This window comes from Diaporthe amygdali (assembly GCF_026229845.1).
Source record: "Diaporthe amygdali strain CAA958 chromosome Unknown NODE_47_length_302777_cov_65_667284, whole genome shotgun sequence".
Taxonomy (NCBI): Eukaryota; Fungi; Ascomycota; class Sordariomycetes; order Diaporthales; family Diaporthaceae; genus Diaporthe; species Diaporthe amygdali.
In genome coordinates this window covers 127,483-143,241 of record NW_026517067.1, presented here as the reverse complement: position 1 = coordinate 143,241, position 15,759 = coordinate 127,483, and the positions used below count along the sequence as shown (strand labels likewise).

Genomic DNA, 15,759 nt, shown 5'->3' with positions numbered 1-15,759 from the left:
GTCTAGAGGTCGTTCACGTTTGGTTTCACAGAATGCCTGTGGCCTAAGTTGTTGACGAGGCACGCCAGGTAATCAGGCGTGCATGAATCGCTAGTCCTTGTTGCAAGCCGGGTTCATAGATGCTCGGTAGGGCTGACCTACTGTGGCAGCACGATCATTTGCAATACGGGTATTTAGGGGGGCAGTATGTACAGTAGAAAAGTCCTGCTCCCGCCACCACCCAGGCTCTCTGGCTTCGAGCGGCGCTTCAATTCGAATCCGCCCTGCGTGTCCAACAAAGATTCCACCACTCCTTGACTCTGCCTTCATAATCTGTCGTCACATCATGTGGAATCGTTCCCCAGAGAAGACAATCGCTGAAAGTCACATGAAGACCACCTGCTTTCGGGTAAGCCCATGCTGACAAGTCCTTGACAGCCATATAGGCCCTTTCTTTCCATCCGGCCATCTTGCCCAGGCTGTGAGGCTCAGGCTCTTATTGCGAGTGGTCGAGCCTATCCTCCATTCTCGGGCAGTATCCTGCTCAAACTCCTCAGCACTTCCATAGTTGGCAGTGCTTTCGTGCCCACCGCTGCCCGCTCCTTCTCTTCCCGCTCCTTTAGCCTCTCCGAGCTCGACGCGAGGACCTTATCTGCCTGTCGCCCCGCAGTAACTACTCTGAAATTCATCTTATGCACGCTGTCCGCAAGATGGTCGACCCTAAATTCCACCCCTGCCTGGACAGTCTGGAGGCGCGTTCTTGTAGTTGATTTCAGGTGTGCAAATGATGAGGACGTTTCCGTCAGTGATTCGAGCATTTTGGCCTCTTCTGCGTCGAGAAGGCTTGTGTCGGGTGACGACGCTTTTTCGGGATCCCAGTCTTCTGGGTCGAGTGACGAAACTTGCGGTAGAGGTGCCTGCAAGGCACGCCATGACTTGCGAGTCTCCTTTAATCTGTGTTTCCTGTCAGCATTGTCGGAGTCGTCAATCAGATCGGGAGCACCTACCGTTTTATGCGCGCTTCCAAGGCAGCAATCTTTTCCTCATGCTCAACATTGATCGGGTTCGGTTTGATGACCACAGGTCTTTTTGGCGCGGCAGCAGCAGAGGGTTCGTCTTCCCTGGAGAACCAGTCTGAGAACTCCGACTTGGATCCAAAGTCCTTCAGCAGCGCGTCCTGGATCGCGCGCGCTCCCAGCACCGCAGGCGCTCCTGCTGTCCCGTGCTTCGGCTTTTCACTCAAGGCCCTCTCCCCGCACCACGTCAGCAGTTGCTTCATCCTCCTTGGTTCGCTCAGCCCCTCTGACTCGATATGTTTGAAGAATTCCGACGCGGCCACCTCCCGATGCGGGATCGCGCTGTGGCCGCTCTCGATCAAAGAGCTCGCCCGTTTCCCTCGCAGGCCTACGCTGCTCCGACGCCCGCCACCAGCGCCTGCCGCTCCCTTCTTACGAAAGTCTTTATTTCGGGCGTTGATAGGAGTATCACTGAATGGCAGTGCTATCTTTTGCGCATTCGGGTCTCTTTCGAGGGACTTGTCGACGTGCTCGGGGGTCGCTTGTGAATCATTCTCCTCCGGTGCCGCCTCTTGCTTGCGCGTGCTATTGCGCGTGCTCTTGCGCGTGCTCTTCCTTGCGCCATCGTCTTTGGACGCTTGCCTGGCCCCGTTTGTTCGCTTCGCAGATGCAGGCGCTGGTGCTGGCTCCGGCTCCTCCTCGGCGATGTCATCCACAGGTGGTGACTTTGTCCTTCTCGGAAGGCGCTTCTTGGGTACTACCAATGGCTTATCTGGAACGAGTGGTGAAGAATCGAGTTTCCTCCGTGTCGGCCGTTTCGACGCCCTCAGTGGTAACTCGTGATCATTGCTAGGTGGTGGTGGTGATGATGCAACGCGTTTCGTTCCATTACGTGGCCTTCCTTGAGTTTTCTTCGCTGCAGCTTTTGCTACTGGTTTCGGTTCCGGCGATGGCGGCGACGCTGGTGATGACACGGTCTTTTGCCGCTTTGATCCGCGCGTGAAGAGAAAGTCGCCGTCTTGTTCGTCGTACACCGCGGCCGCTGCAAAGGCGATTCACTATGTCAGCATCCATCACCCGTTACTTATGTAGGCCCTCAGTTGGAGCTTTACATACCCGCAAGGCGCTTGCTTTTCGGCCTCCGCTCAGACTGATTGCTCATGCTCAATGCTTCCAGAGGGTGCCGGGTCCGCACGACGGTCGTCATGGATGAAGTCTCAGTGGGGAGCGCATTCAATAGGAGTTTGCGTGGGGATTGCGGGAGTGTTGTTGTCGTCGGCGTCGCGTGTTATGATTGCAGGTCAACCGTTGCGGGCACGCGGGTCCAAGGCCAGAGGCGGTCTTGCCCCTCGCGACTGCTTCCGCTGCGGTGGAAGACGCGTCGAATGGGCGAATTGATTCTCGGAATGTCGTGTGGTTCAGTATTGCACATCAGATGCCGGGATTTCTGCGCGCTTATAATTGATGCTGAGCGCTCGCGACGTAAGTTTTTGGGCTTTTCCAAGGTCAGTGGTGTTGGGGTTCCATCATATGCCGCGGAAACGGGCTGCCCCCATCCAGATGTGTCTGGTCTCTCTTCGCCTCTAGGCTGACTGTTTACTGCCGTGCAACGAAAACAACCAGCGCTAGGCCAAAACGGGGGACTTAGAGACCCGCCTAACAGCACAGCACTGGCCTGAGAGTGGGGCTCCCATCAACGGCTGGCCCCCCCCCCCCTTTCCTTGCTTCCTTCTCCCTCCCCAGAATTCTTATGGTCATTGTTTTCTTCACTCGTTCACAGCATTCAACTGCATCTATTCCCGCAATTTCATACTCAAGGGCAAGCGGTATACAGACTACGAAATTTCGCATTTTTTGACAACAACGTAACGAGAAAGTCAAGTCGATTATGTATGCTACAATCAGACAGCTATTACTGTTTCTTTGCAGAACTCAAATATCGAGTCCTGTGAACCTTGACTTGCCATATGCTGCTATCAAATAGTCGAAGCCAGGCACAGAATTCTCGCGAAAAAATGCGCCAGTAAGCGAAGCCGATACTGCGTGCAATATCATGAACCCACACCTGGAGGAACCAGGCCGACCGAGGTCCCCATCCCAACGCCACCTGAAGATACTGCGAACCGCACCAAGAACGCCTCCTTTTCCATATGTATGCCCTTGGACCGTAAAGCAGAGACACCTTGTTTTCCCCGTCCCCTTGTGATGGACTGCTCCGTATACTTTTACAGCCAATGCCCGCTAAGCCAGGGAATGTCACACCGTGACAGAATAAATATTTTACAACCAAACCGTGAACCCTCTTTCCTCATAGCCAGGAGGTTTTGCTTTGCTCGCCGCGTAAGAGAATCTCCACTATGAGAAGCGACGTTGGCCTGCTTGGGCAGGCATCATCTGGTGGTTTGGCATCGGCGCGGCCATCCCATACGGATTCATTTGTGCGTTATACGGCTCCATACCAGCCATGTACGCACCCTGTAGTCCCTGTTGTTGCGTCACAGGGCAGTCCTTGTGCGCCAGCAAAAGCGTCTTCAGGTTAACAACCTCTTCCCTCAGCGCAGCGATCTGCTGCGTCAACTGATCATTCTCAGTTTGGTAGAGATCAACCTTGTTTTGAAGATTTGCCAGCCACTGCTTCTTGCGCTGACGGCATTTCAAAGCAGCAACACTACAGGTCGTTAGTGTCAAGGGTAAAGTAGATCTGCGAGACAAGATGCATTTGCACTCACCGGTTGCGCTCAAGGAAATTCTTCCTCTTCTCTTCCTCGGTCATCTTATGTTTTGGTTTGTTGTCTCCACCGCCATCTTCGTGGTCGGAATCATCATCCATTTGCTCATCAGAGCCAACAGATGGTGGGGCTTCGGTAGCATTAGTCTTGGCCTTCTTACTTGCGGGTGCTCTGGCCGGAGGTTCCTCAGCCTTACGCCTGCCGTTGGTTGTGGTAGCTCCGGAGCCCGAGTTGCGTTTGCCTTTACCCCTAGTGTTCGGTCGGGCGTGCTCGCTGTCGTCTGACTGTGCACTTCCGGCCTCACTAGCACCTCGAGATGTCCGTCCATTGTGGGTGGAATTACCGTTCATGTTTGGATTGGGATGTTGAACAGCAGGTGCCGGATGGCCATGATCTGCTGGCTGTGGCGGCAAGGGGTACTGGCTCTGTTGCTGAGCACCGTTCCTGCCCTGTGCCAGCATAAACAGACCGTTAGCCGCGTCGTTGTCGTGGTTGTCAAAAGGTCCAGTGGGCTTTGCTTCGGACTTGACAGCCGAAGCGCCGTTGCTGAGTTCCTGTGGCTGTGACGTAGCGGGCAGTGGTTGCTGGGCCTGCTGTTCTCGCTCGGCAGCAGCCGCTCTCATAGCAGTGCGGTGGAAATCGACAGTGCTTGGTGTCGCACCGCCACCGGCGAGGTTGAAGATGGCAGCAGTGTTTGGGCTCCCAACCACGGGGAACATGGAACCACTCCCGCCGGGTGTCAGACCAGTCCGGAGTGATGACTCGTTAGGCGTGGGAAAGCCACCTCGGAATTGGTCGCCGAAGTAATCGGTCTGAGGGCCGGACAGCATGGCTGGGCTCAGTGGTCCGGTGCGCAACGACCCACCACCCCAATTAAAGGGCGTTGAGCCAGTGCCGGGAAGCAACGACGAGGGTGAGGTGATTGAGGCAACAGGAGGTAGCTTCGTGCCTCCCGGGGTCTCGGGAGGACCGCCACTGGCACCAAGTGTAGGATCTCCGCCAAATGACCTTTCGAAGGGGTTCGGCTCTTGATTCAACGAGCCTCCGGGTCCTGAGAGGCCAAAGTAGTCGGGCGTGTTCCCCTTGGCCGCTTGGCTGGGACGCGGAGGTGGCGCGAGTGGTTTAGCTGGTTCGCCGTTGGACGTCTCGGTCTTCGCTACAATCTCTGAGGGTTTGGAGTCGGCCGCGGCATCTAGATGTGGAAAAAATGAATGTCGGCATGGTGTTCAATTGGATGCATGCAGCTGACGGGGTGAAGTGCGTGGTGCGGGTGGGTGATGGAAGGGTTTGTGGCAAAAAGGCCGATAATGACAAGTGGTGATGATGGTGGATGGATGAACGATGACGATGCGGTGGACGGGACAGACTCGATGGATTGGGGTGCATATGACTAACCTGGGCGGTTTGTGGTAGCATTGGATGTTTTGGGCGACTTGGAGTCGCTATCGCCAGCCATTGTGGTCGAGGAATTGATTTGATCTGGCACGAGAAGGAGGCCGAGTGAGGGCGATGACGAAATGGGCAAAGAAAGAGCGCCGCAATGAGGAGGTAGGTGGGTTAGATGGGAGAAAGTTAAAATGGTCTCATGAGGTCACTCCTCGGGAGGAGTTAAGTGACACAAGCCTAGAAGTGGTGGAAACAGAACGGGTATGTTCAGGCAGGCTGGGGCTGGCTGATTGACTGAATGCTTCTTGACAGACAAAGAGATAAACGGGGAGATATGACGAACGACCCAGCTCGCTGGATTGGGATTTCACACGATGCAACGGTCTGTTATCTTTCTGTCTGTCTCTGTCGCGCTTTCTCTTCTCTCTGTACACTATTCTCGTGCAGCCTGTCTCACAACAACCCCTGTGGAGGGCAGGTGAAGGTCGTCAACCAGGTGTGGTAAAAACGACGTGGCACTGACGATATACCACTCCTAAATATGGATGGCAGTGGCCGTGCAGCGTGCAGGGCAAGTGTGGTAGAGTGCAGCCAAGTGCAAGGGCGGGATGTGATGATCGTGGGCGGTGGGTGGGCGTATGATCGATATGCCTGGGTGCGTAGGAAAAAAGAGTTGAGGGAAGAGAAAAAAACAAGACGTCACGGATTTGGGGCGATGACGTGGTGTGGGCAGTGGGCTCAGTAATAAATGGCAAGGAACGGGGGCCCGGTGCCCACCTTCTCCTAGCCTCCTCCTCTGCTTTCTGCCGTCCTTGCCCTCGATTCTCTCCCTCTGCCTCTCCCTCTCCGCTCCTGCCTTTTCCTGCCACTGGGCTCTGGGAGAGATTGAAATGGGGCCAGGCACTAGCCGTACTAACAGGGCCTAGCAGAGAAGTGCAACACGGGGCAGGGAATGTACTTTTTCTCGCCAATGGCCACCCGCAACCAGCCATGTACAGTACAAGGTGCCGTTGCTCCAGACCTTCGAGAAAACGGGAGGCAAAGTTATCGTTTCCACATTACAAAGCAATGGTACTGGAGCAATGTAATCCCTGTGGCGGGGACCTCCAGTCTCGCATCATTACCGGTACGCCCAGTCTTTCAATCAGGCCCGGCGAAGTGTGGCCATCCCTGTCCCAACATGTCTCCTCCCAGCCATTATCACCATCGACCGTTGTCTTTTGACCTGGCCGCGGTCCAGCGAGATAGAATAGATCCAAGTCTGTGCCATCTCGGCCTGCTCACATATTGGATGGCCACCTCAGCGGTTTGCTCTGTCGCCCTGTCGTGCTGCGAGTCGAGCTTGTCGCTGCAGTCCTCTGCCACTCACCCCATCAGGTCACGGTACAATCTTGTCGCAAGTGTAACCCCCTTTTCATCGATTGTACCGACTCCGTGCGAAGTCCGATCCCGCACTTAGTTCCTCAGTCACTGTCAAGGTGAACACCAAAACTTCCACGGACAAGGAAGTAGAATCATCAGATGATTACGATCTTGTTGTGACGACACGAGCCTGCCATTCTACAGATCCTCCTTCAATATCAACATACCAACCAGAACCGCGAAAGGGGGCCAAACCGCCTTGGACGGGGACATGTATCCGGGAGGACGGGGACGAGGACGGATGTCCTGATCCATACCTTGATCTCTTCAGGCCTTCATGCAAATTAAGCTTGGCATAGGCTTGACCGGCTGACCGGCCGAGTCGCCGATGGGAAACACGGACGAGATGCTCCAGCTTGTCGAGCGCCAGCCAGGATCCAAAATGTCCGGTCGCAGCCAGGCCCTGTTTTATCGTCACGGTATTCCAGGCGCGTCTGTGAAGTGGGAATCTTCCAAGATCATCACAGCACCCAGACTCGGCACACAGTGGCACCCATGGACAAAGTACGCAACCCCCACCTTGGCCTCCGCCAATCCGGAGCCCTGCCTCTTGCGCACTCTGAAATTGCGCAGAGCGGAAAGACTGCATGCATCTCCGGCACCAGGGATCACGATGGTTGTCATTCAGATTGTCCTCCACAGCCAGAACGGCGTGCGCCGAGGTAGGGCATTTCTCCTTAAGACTTTGCTACAAGATAGAAGTTGGTGACAATCCAGTCCTGGCGACGTATGTTCTAACGAGGCTTGTGTTCAAACTGTTTTCTAGGGCTGGCTCTCCTCAATGTCTTGCTGGATAACAATTGTTGCACTTCGCGCCTTCGCTACCCCAATGGCTGTCGCACTGTCGCAGGACACTGTACATTGACAGGCGATTATATTCACATCATCCCGACCTATGACGCAAGACAGACATCCCTTTGCGTGGAATTCACCTCTGTTGCATGCACGCCGGCCCAATAAGGTTAGAGCACGACGGACAGGATGCCGGAGCTTGCAGCACGCCCACACCACAGACGACGCGCCGCCTAGGATCTAGTGGTGGGAAAGCTCCGGGGAGATTCGCTGGCTCAGCACCTCTGCCCTGCCTGCCTGTTTCCTCGAAGGGCCATTGCGCGCCTCGCAGGTCGCAACACCACGCGGCCTGGCTCTCTCGAGTTCGGGCGGGGTTATGTGAGCTGCCAGCTGGTGTGCGCCAAACTCTATTTCTGCCTGCAAGACCCGGCACAAGGAGACGGCTGGTATAACGAAATTTGAGAAGTGCTCTAACGTGAGATCTCAAACATCTCGCGCGCCTTTCAGCTACGTGCTAGCTGGAGTGTTCCGAACAAACTTTCGAGGACACTTTCTTGGCGGCGCAAGGTTGAGATCTTGACTTGGCCCGTTACCAGTGTCGCCACCTCACATCTATTCTCTGTCCTGTTAGTCTCAGTCCATGGATTCTGGGTCTGCAAAGAAGACAAAGCGCTCGGTGTCGCAGACAGAGTACCTCGAATCAAGCAGCCTTTCTGGGTACGACTGGCGCGTTCTTGGAAGACAACGTACGTACCTTGATAGGCGAATATTGATCGGATCTTTAAAGCCAAGCCAACAACCACAAGACGTCATCGCCACATGCGGCTCCGCATGGCCTTTCCGCTTTGCATGGCTTCAGCTTCTTAGGTCCCGTCTCGTCTCAGTCGGGATTGCCGGTCCGCCCTACGGGCTGTCTCCGCTACCAGCTCGAGACCCTGCAGGCAGCTCGGAGCAGAAAATGAGTAAATCTTACTTTTATGGCACACGATAGCACGTGTTGACTGCCGATTGCTTGATGATTGTCTATTCAGTACTCGAGATCACCCTTTTCATGTTTATGCTATTGCCGACGCACGCACTAAGCCTCGTCTCGAAGGAGTTCTAGATGCACGGACTGTGCCTCCAACGGTTCCTACTAACCTTCGCAAACCAAGTCTGCTTATTAGACTAGTCCCAGAAATCACAACTGTATCTGCAATTCGAGCGCAGCATCCCATGCTCCATCTTAAAGGCGAGATGCCTGGTCTTCGCGAACAACCCGGAAGCCGTGTCGTGGTGCATGGACCCGTATTATTGGGGACCCTTCGAACTCCGTCTTCGTCTCAAAAACAACTTCTTCGCCATCGAGGCTTTGGAGAACCCCGGAGTCTTTATGTGACGATCCGGAGTCAAGTGGGAATACCACAATATTGTCGCCCTTGTTCAGTCCTAGGGCCTTCACGAGCGGCTCGCTCTGCTCGACCTCTTTGCCTGTCCTCTCGAAAAAGGACGAGTGTACAATGCTCTGTACAGCGTCCTCACCAGACACGTTGGGGACCTTACCCAGCTTCTTTTTCGCGGCAGTGACAGTCTTGTCGAAACGCTCGATCCACGCAAATACCTTGGGAAACTGCGTCTTCGAGATTTGGTCCGAAGGCAGGGCTCCCGGCAGCCCTGACAGCCAATGAAGCGGCCAGACGGCCTCAATATCGGCCAAGCTCGGCCCTTCAGTCTTTAGAACCCAGTCCCTCCCGTCGGCCAGCAACGTTGTCTCAAGAAGCTCAAAAACATGTCGGATGTCGTTGAGCGCCTCAAACTTCGCTGCCCCTGACTTCTGACCGAGCACGTTGCTGCCATTCATGAAATCAGCCCGGTCTTTGAGGAAATTAGGGTCCTTGAAGATGGGCAGCTCGCGCGGGAGCAGTGTTGCGGCCCAGGCGAAGACGCCGCCGTCGACGTTAAACCTCTCTAGCAGGCGCTCGGTGGCGCGCTGCTCTGTGTTCTCTGCGGCGCCGAGCCTTGGGGAGCTGGTGGGATAGGACTCGAGTTTCTGCAGGATCAACCGCGTGTCCAAGTATACATCCCGTCCAATAGACATGATCGGGATGCGGCGATATTTAATCCCCAGCTTGGAAATGTCCGGCCGGGGCATGATTGGGGGTTGCATCTTCACCATGCGTTAGCTGTGCACGTTCAGGTAAGCCGATAAGAGGGTCTTCTCACGCATTGTTTGTACGGGATGCCGCGAAGCTGCAGGTACCACACTATCCGCCTCGCATATGGCGAGAAGGGATAGTGGTACAGGATTATGGGCTGTTCCGATGACATTTTGTTCAATCTGAGTCTAATATGACTCTGGAACAAGAAACCTAGGTGAGTGAGCAGGCAGTGTACTTCCAGAAAGATGTAACAAGGGGTAGGTGCCTTTTCTATCAAGGCGACCGAGCAAAATGGCCGGGCCCGTTGAGATCCGTTGAAAGATGCCTCGGCATGAACCTACGACTCCCTGAGCTCCGCTCGCTCGACAGTGGGGTTCATCGGTTGATCGGCCGCACGCCAAGTCGTCCTATAAAAAGATAGCCCCGGAGCTTTACCTATACAGTACCTAGGTACAGAAGTCGCCGAATTGGGAAATACATCTTGGCCGTGTTTCCTCCTTTCGAACAATTTCCTGCACATTTGGATGCATGTGCTGAAGCTGTATCAACAAAGGCTTCCAAAGCTGTTGTGTCTAAGTGCCAAGTGCCATCAAATTATGTGTTGATTGAAAAATACTGGCTCCCTCCCACGTAAGTCTCTGCAACGCGCCTACAAGCGAGATGAGTATCAAGAAACTCTCATAATGTGAACACTTGTAATTCATATCAAATACTTGTATCCAACAAAACATGTCTTCTGCGCCCACTTAGCTTATACTGCTTGCACTTACCATCACCTACAAGGTCGATACCACAATTGCCTTACTCAACGTATACGAGAAGACGCGCTACGATATCCGGCCAAACTCAAGAATGTTTCGCAGTCTCCGAGGCTGAGGCCATACGCGAGCATCACATAACAGATTCTTGAATCGCTCAAATCAGACACATAAAGGCTTGCATTATTCAATTTAATTCACAGTATTGAGATTCCAGATACGTGGTTATCTAGTCAAGCAAAACAATATTTGTAGCTCATCAATGTACAAATTCGTTTGAAGTATACATTCTTAACTAATCCCGAGCAAGGAAACTTTAATCTATCAAACCAAACTTCATGCTCTTCGCCAGATACTACATTTCCAGTTCTTCTTCTATTAATGACACAAATATGTGTTAGTCTGGAAGTGGAAGTGGTCACACTTTGTGGAGGACGAGAAGGAAAGCTGTGTGATCAGCCCTTTCAGTTTTGCTGTGTCATCATGTTCGTGATACAATGTAAATTGCACATACTGCTTGGCTCTTTGACACACAGGCGAGCAGCTGGCAGGGTCCGTCAAGCCATTTTGCGAGCTGCATGCAATATGCCTCTATGATGCAGCCTTAACCCGCGGCGGACCCGGTCATGTCATTTCCTTGGACTAGACAGACATGATCTATCTCCCAGTGAACTTCCTCTCCGCCCAACGCGCAGGCACATATGCGGCAAGTGTGAATAGGAAGGACAGCTCATTACCAATATCGCCGCTGGAATCCCCGATCTTGGCCGCCAACACACCTACGTAGAAGGTCTCGCTCATGCCGACGACAGCACCCGTCACTCCCGCAGCGAAGGCAAAGCCACCAGCCCAGCCAACGGGCAGGCGCTTGGGGTTGTTCCAACCCTCGAGGTCGTAGTCCTGGAACCCGTGGTAGCCCCCGCGGTAAAGGTAGTGCTCAGTGGCCAGGATGACGAAGAAGCTCGTGTTCCAGTAGCCGAGGAGCGAGAGGAAGTTCTGCAGGAAGGTGAGGAGCTGGTCCCGGCCCACCAGCGCCAGCAGAATGATAGCGACGAACATGATCGATGTCCAGATGAACCGAGGCACGACGCCCAGAGGACGGGCGAACTGCTGTACTGATAGACCGGCTGAGTACATTGCGATAGCTGTCATGGCGATGCCGGAGAAGGCGAGGATGACGAGGAGGAACTTGGCGAAGCCGATCGGGTGGACCATTGTCTGGATGAGGTAGCCGATGCCCGAATCGTAGCTCTCCAGCCAGTCGGCCTTGTTGTTGAGAGCCGAGCCACAGATGCAGCCGAGGATCATGCCCAAGCAGGTGGGGATGCTGTTGCCAAGCGTGGTCAACAGGAAGACCTTCCACTTACTGGTGTCGACCGGGTACTCGACGTAGTAGTCGCTCACAATCGAGCACCACGACGCCGAGGAGCCGTACAGCACAGCAAACAGCGTCAGGGCGGTCCCGGACAGCGTCGGGCCGGCGAGGGCGGTCGGCGTGGCGACGTCCGCGGACGGGCCCGCGAAGCCGTACATGATGACAAAGACCACGGCGAGCACCAGGCCAGCGAATTTCTCGTAGGTGAAGACGGCCTTCAGTCCCACGAAGGACACAACAAAGGCGCAGACGGCCGCGATGATGACGCCCAGCTCGGAGCCCAGCCGCCCGTCCGAGACGGCGGCCAGCGCCTGACCGCCCGTGATGCAGCCTACCGACGACCAGCCGATCTGCTCGACGACGTTGAGCGCCGCGATAAGCTTGCTCGGCCACCAGCCTATCGAGTACCTGCTAATGGACACTTGGCGGAGGCCTGTACCCGGTCCCATTGTCGCGCACCACCCCTGTGTGACAATGGTATCAGTCAAATTGTTCTTTACTGACAAGTCCCGTCGGAGGATATGCTTTGCTTACGGTAACTGCACTGCCGAGTAGAGTGCTGAAAATCGTGATGGTGATAGTTCTCGATAAGTCTAAGCCTAATTCCCAGCCAAGAAACCCAGTTGCGAAGCAGCTCAGGTTCAATGTTGCAGACATCCACATCTGTGATCTGGTTAGTGAATGACTCCTGTCCAAGTGGCTGGGGAAATAAAAGGCCAGCTGTGAAGGTAGCGATTCGTAGAGGTCTGGTAGTAATCAAGCTTCTCAAAGAACAATATCCGGCCCAGGCTTATTCAGAACGGCAGGGGTTTTCCGAGGGAAACACTGACCAAGAACATGACCGACTGGTTACTCCACGATGCGTATACTGGGTTCCTGTCCTCAGGACGCCGTCGCGATATTCCGTGAGTCTCGACGCCGATCTTGCGGTCCAAGGCCTCTTCCCACCCGCGCATCTTGGCCAGGACGCCCCTCTTGCTCGCATTTCGCATGTACGGGGGCACCTCATCTTCGGCACTGGATGATGAGTTATCGCTGGCTCCGACAACGACTTTGGGCTCGACTGGGTATTTCTCCTCGTCTTGCATCTTGTCCTTGTGGGGCCGACTTTGTGATGGAGAGGAGGAAGGCTACTGGGCCAAAGTGCAGTTGTAGGCAATGCCTCTAGCAGTCTGGGGCTCGTCAATACTTCCCGAGCTGTGTGGTCGAGCAAGAGTGCCGCCGAGTACGAGTACTAGAGGAGTATTGACAGCTCAAAAAGGCGGGATGCGTGAGGAAGTCTCTGGAGCCAAGTGACCCGGAACGTGGTGGAGGAAGACACAGATCTGACTTCCGCGACTCGACTCAGAGCAAGCGAGGAAACTCAAAACCCCTAGCATTGTGTCGAAATGCGCCGATAAGACACTTTGCCCCCATGTCCCTCATCGTCTCTCTCCGCAGCAGGTGGCATCGCCATCCCCACCAAGAACGACATCCAGACTCCTGGGCCGGCTTGCAGGGGAGTGCTGGGGGTCTGGCCGGACGGGCCCGGACTCCATGCCCAGATCGGGAGGCCGATGCCACCTAACGTTGCGCATACGTGAAGCTTATCATTTTAGACTGGGACGAACAGCCGCCACGAGCAGATAACGGCGCCCCAGACAATATTTCTGAGTGGAAAAACAACATCGGCGATGCCCTTCGGCAATGCCGGCGAAAGCGACGTTGCGTCGTTCGATTGTAAGTCAGTCGTGAAGCACATGCATGGCCTTGAGTTCCGGCAGTCTGGACGCCTAACGCGTGGCAACCTGACAGCGCCTCGTCCGCGTCTCGGAGATAGAAGGATTGATTCACTTCCAGAAAGAGGACCGTAGCAGGGTTACCAAAGTCAGAAGTCTCTTTGCTGGACAAGGTGTACTTGTAAGTGGCAAGGTGGGTACGGGAGGACCAGATGCGGCCACGGCAGACAATTCTACTCTGTGTTGTGCAACAAGTAACGCCAGGACACAACAAAGTCGCGGAGCCGCCCGGGCGCCTTAATCTCGACGGAGGAATATGCTGCTCCAGGTTGAGTGTGGTTGCAAAAGCCGCCTTTCAAAGGCTGCCGCCTGGTCTTGGGTGCCACCGTATGCAGGAACATGGCGGAGATCGACAGGAGACATCGAATAGTCTCCCGATTTTGTTGTAAACGAGCACTTGATCGACGTACCGGATGTGTTGTCGACGGTTGTCGTTCACTCGCAGAATGCCGTTGCACTGCGCCCCGTCCCGAAGATCTTACCCCAGAGTCTTGGCGCCCAGGTGCCGGACGACCCAGGACCAAGACGGGGAAGCCGTTTACCAAGAAGCTTGTACTCGATACAGCGTCTCTAAATGCATAGTGGAATCGCCGATAGGAGACTGGGCCGCCTTCCAATCTCTTCACTTCGCCTTCCTCACCTTTGAAAACAGACGCAAAAGCGATCGAAGTGACGAGACCGCGAGCTCCTGGGTGGATCACTCGCGAAGGAACCTATCCATCACAGCCCGTTTCTGGACCTGAAAACTTCCACGCATAGTGGTCCACTCATTTTCGAAAATTGCTTATGTCTCCAAGAGCCTGAGGAAAAGAGTCTAGAGGAGTCTTCTGCCAGCTCACGTGGCAGGCTTTCCTTTCTCTGTCTCATTTGAAGACGGCCCGCTGCAACGTAGGGAAACGGCCGCCCAGTTATGACGTCGGCTTCTCAGCTCAGTTCACCTCCAGGCCATGCCACAAAATGATTACGTCTTGGGTGTGAAAGTAAAATACCAAGGATCACTGCCTTTCCTCTGTAGCCATGGTCTGCGCCACCTTCGAGGGATTACCTGACGATAACTGGGTACACATGTACCGATGAAGTTCCCGTTCTTGTACCAATACCCTTTTTCAATTTCCAGGTAAGCAATATTGCTCACAAGCGATATTTGTCCGCTCTTCATGACAAATACTTACACAACCGATCGAAAAGGGGTCTTGCGCGAGGACTTAGTCTTGCTGTGTCAGCTGAAGAGCCTCAATTCGGGCATGTAATGTTCTACAAGAGCCAGATGTCGTGAAAATCTGTAAGAGTAGGACGGCGGCGCTTTCCACTGGACACAGGTCTCAGTCCATCATGTCGATCGCAGCCTTGCCGGAGGTCCGCTGTGACAACGGCCTTGCCCTGTTCGCAACCATTGCCTCTGCGTGATGAGCACATGCAGCCCTGGGCAAGTCATGAAAGAAGGTCTGACCGGTCTAGCAGCTTGCGTATAGACAGGCGAGATGAAGACATTTTCCTGGAGCCGTCCGTTCATTTCCCACAACAGACAGCCCGCGCGATGTGGCCCAAAAATAGCAGGCCACGACAACATGGTTGGTTGTTGAAGGGTGGTGAGCCCTTCCGAACGAAGCCCTTGCCGTGCTTCTTTGGGTAGCACTGAGCGGCACCCGGCAGGCCAACTTCTTGACAGTTGGTTTCTCACTCTTGACTTGTACAACGCCGCCACATTTAGCGACCCAGAGGAATGAGATAACGAGGAACTTGGAGAGGCGTGGTGCCAATCGGACCACATGTTGGCCTATCGGGAATCTTGGGCTTGCCACGCCGAGCCTAGGCTGACCGCTGGCAACGCTGTCACCGACCCATAGGCGACCTCAGACATCAGAGTGAAGGCATCTCCGCTGGGGTCTGGCTGGCCGAGACCAGTGGTCATGGACTACCCATCATGACTAATAGAGGGGCGAAAAAGCCCAAAGGTCAGAGTCAGGTGCTTTTGTTTGTATTCTCGAGATCTCAGGCTGAGGGAAAGTGATAGTCATGCCAGCTGGTTCCAGGAGGAATGGTGTGGTGAGATTGCGATGTCTCGGTTCTCCCCAGGAGGTGGCGCTGTTGGCAGAGCTCAAACCCCCACGTTCGGAAAAAGGAGGACGGGGTGACAGGGAGGGAGAATGCAACGGTGGGCGGGCGAGCTCCCTCAGCTCAGCTCAGCTCGGGTCAGGCTCCAGGCTCCAGGCTCCAGGCTGAGATGAGATTGGCGATCAGCGTCCTCGATTAAGCTCGTGGGCGCAGCAGCTCTTCCCCGGATTTCTTTTCTCTCCCCAGGTGCGGGCAGAGCAGAGCACGGCCCCAAATAGACTGAATGCCTGCCCCAGCGTCTGGGGAAGGCACAGTGGATGCGGCGTTGGAA

General features: G+C 54.7%; 4 protein-coding genes across 4 annotated transcripts; all 4 read right to left on the bottom strand.

Annotated features, from left to right (window-relative positions):
* Positions 1 to 494: 494 nt before the first annotated feature.
* Positions 495 to 2,202, bottom strand: J7T55_009364 (uncharacterized protein; the record flags this gene model as incomplete). The annotated part of the gene is made up of 3 exons (XM_053134684.1): positions 495 to 933; positions 987 to 2,037; positions 2,112 to 2,202. 3 exons carry the CDS (start codon positions 2,200 to 2,202, stop codon positions 495 to 497), a joined length of 1,581 nt encoding a protein of 526 aa, XP_052987563.1.
* Positions 2,203 to 3,350: 1,148 nt separating this feature from the next.
* J7T55_009363 (uncharacterized protein) lies at positions 3,351 to 5,180 on the bottom strand (the record flags this gene model as incomplete). Its single annotated transcript, XM_053134683.1, has 3 exons — positions 3,351 to 3,663; positions 3,725 to 4,916; positions 5,120 to 5,180. 3 exons carry the CDS (start codon positions 5,178 to 5,180, stop codon positions 3,351 to 3,353), a joined length of 1,566 nt encoding a protein of 521 aa, XP_052987562.1.
* A 3,369-nt stretch (positions 5,181 to 8,549) lies between these two features.
* Positions 8,550 to 9,631, bottom strand: J7T55_009362 (uncharacterized protein; the record flags this gene model as incomplete). Its single annotated transcript, XM_053134682.1, has 2 exons — positions 8,550 to 9,470; positions 9,527 to 9,631. The coding sequence occupies 2 exons, from the start codon at positions 9,629 to 9,631 to the stop codon at positions 8,550 to 8,552; spliced, it is 1,026 nt and encodes a 341-aa protein (XP_052987561.1).
* Positions 9,632 to 10,877: 1,246 nt separating this feature from the next.
* On the bottom strand, positions 10,878 to 12,683 carry J7T55_009361 (uncharacterized protein; the record flags this gene model as incomplete). The annotated part of the gene is made up of 3 exons (XM_053134681.1): positions 10,878 to 12,059; positions 12,130 to 12,258; positions 12,426 to 12,683. 3 exons carry the CDS (start codon positions 12,681 to 12,683, stop codon positions 10,878 to 10,880), a joined length of 1,569 nt encoding a protein of 522 aa, XP_052987560.1.
* Positions 12,684 to 15,759: the final 3,076 nt, after the last annotated feature.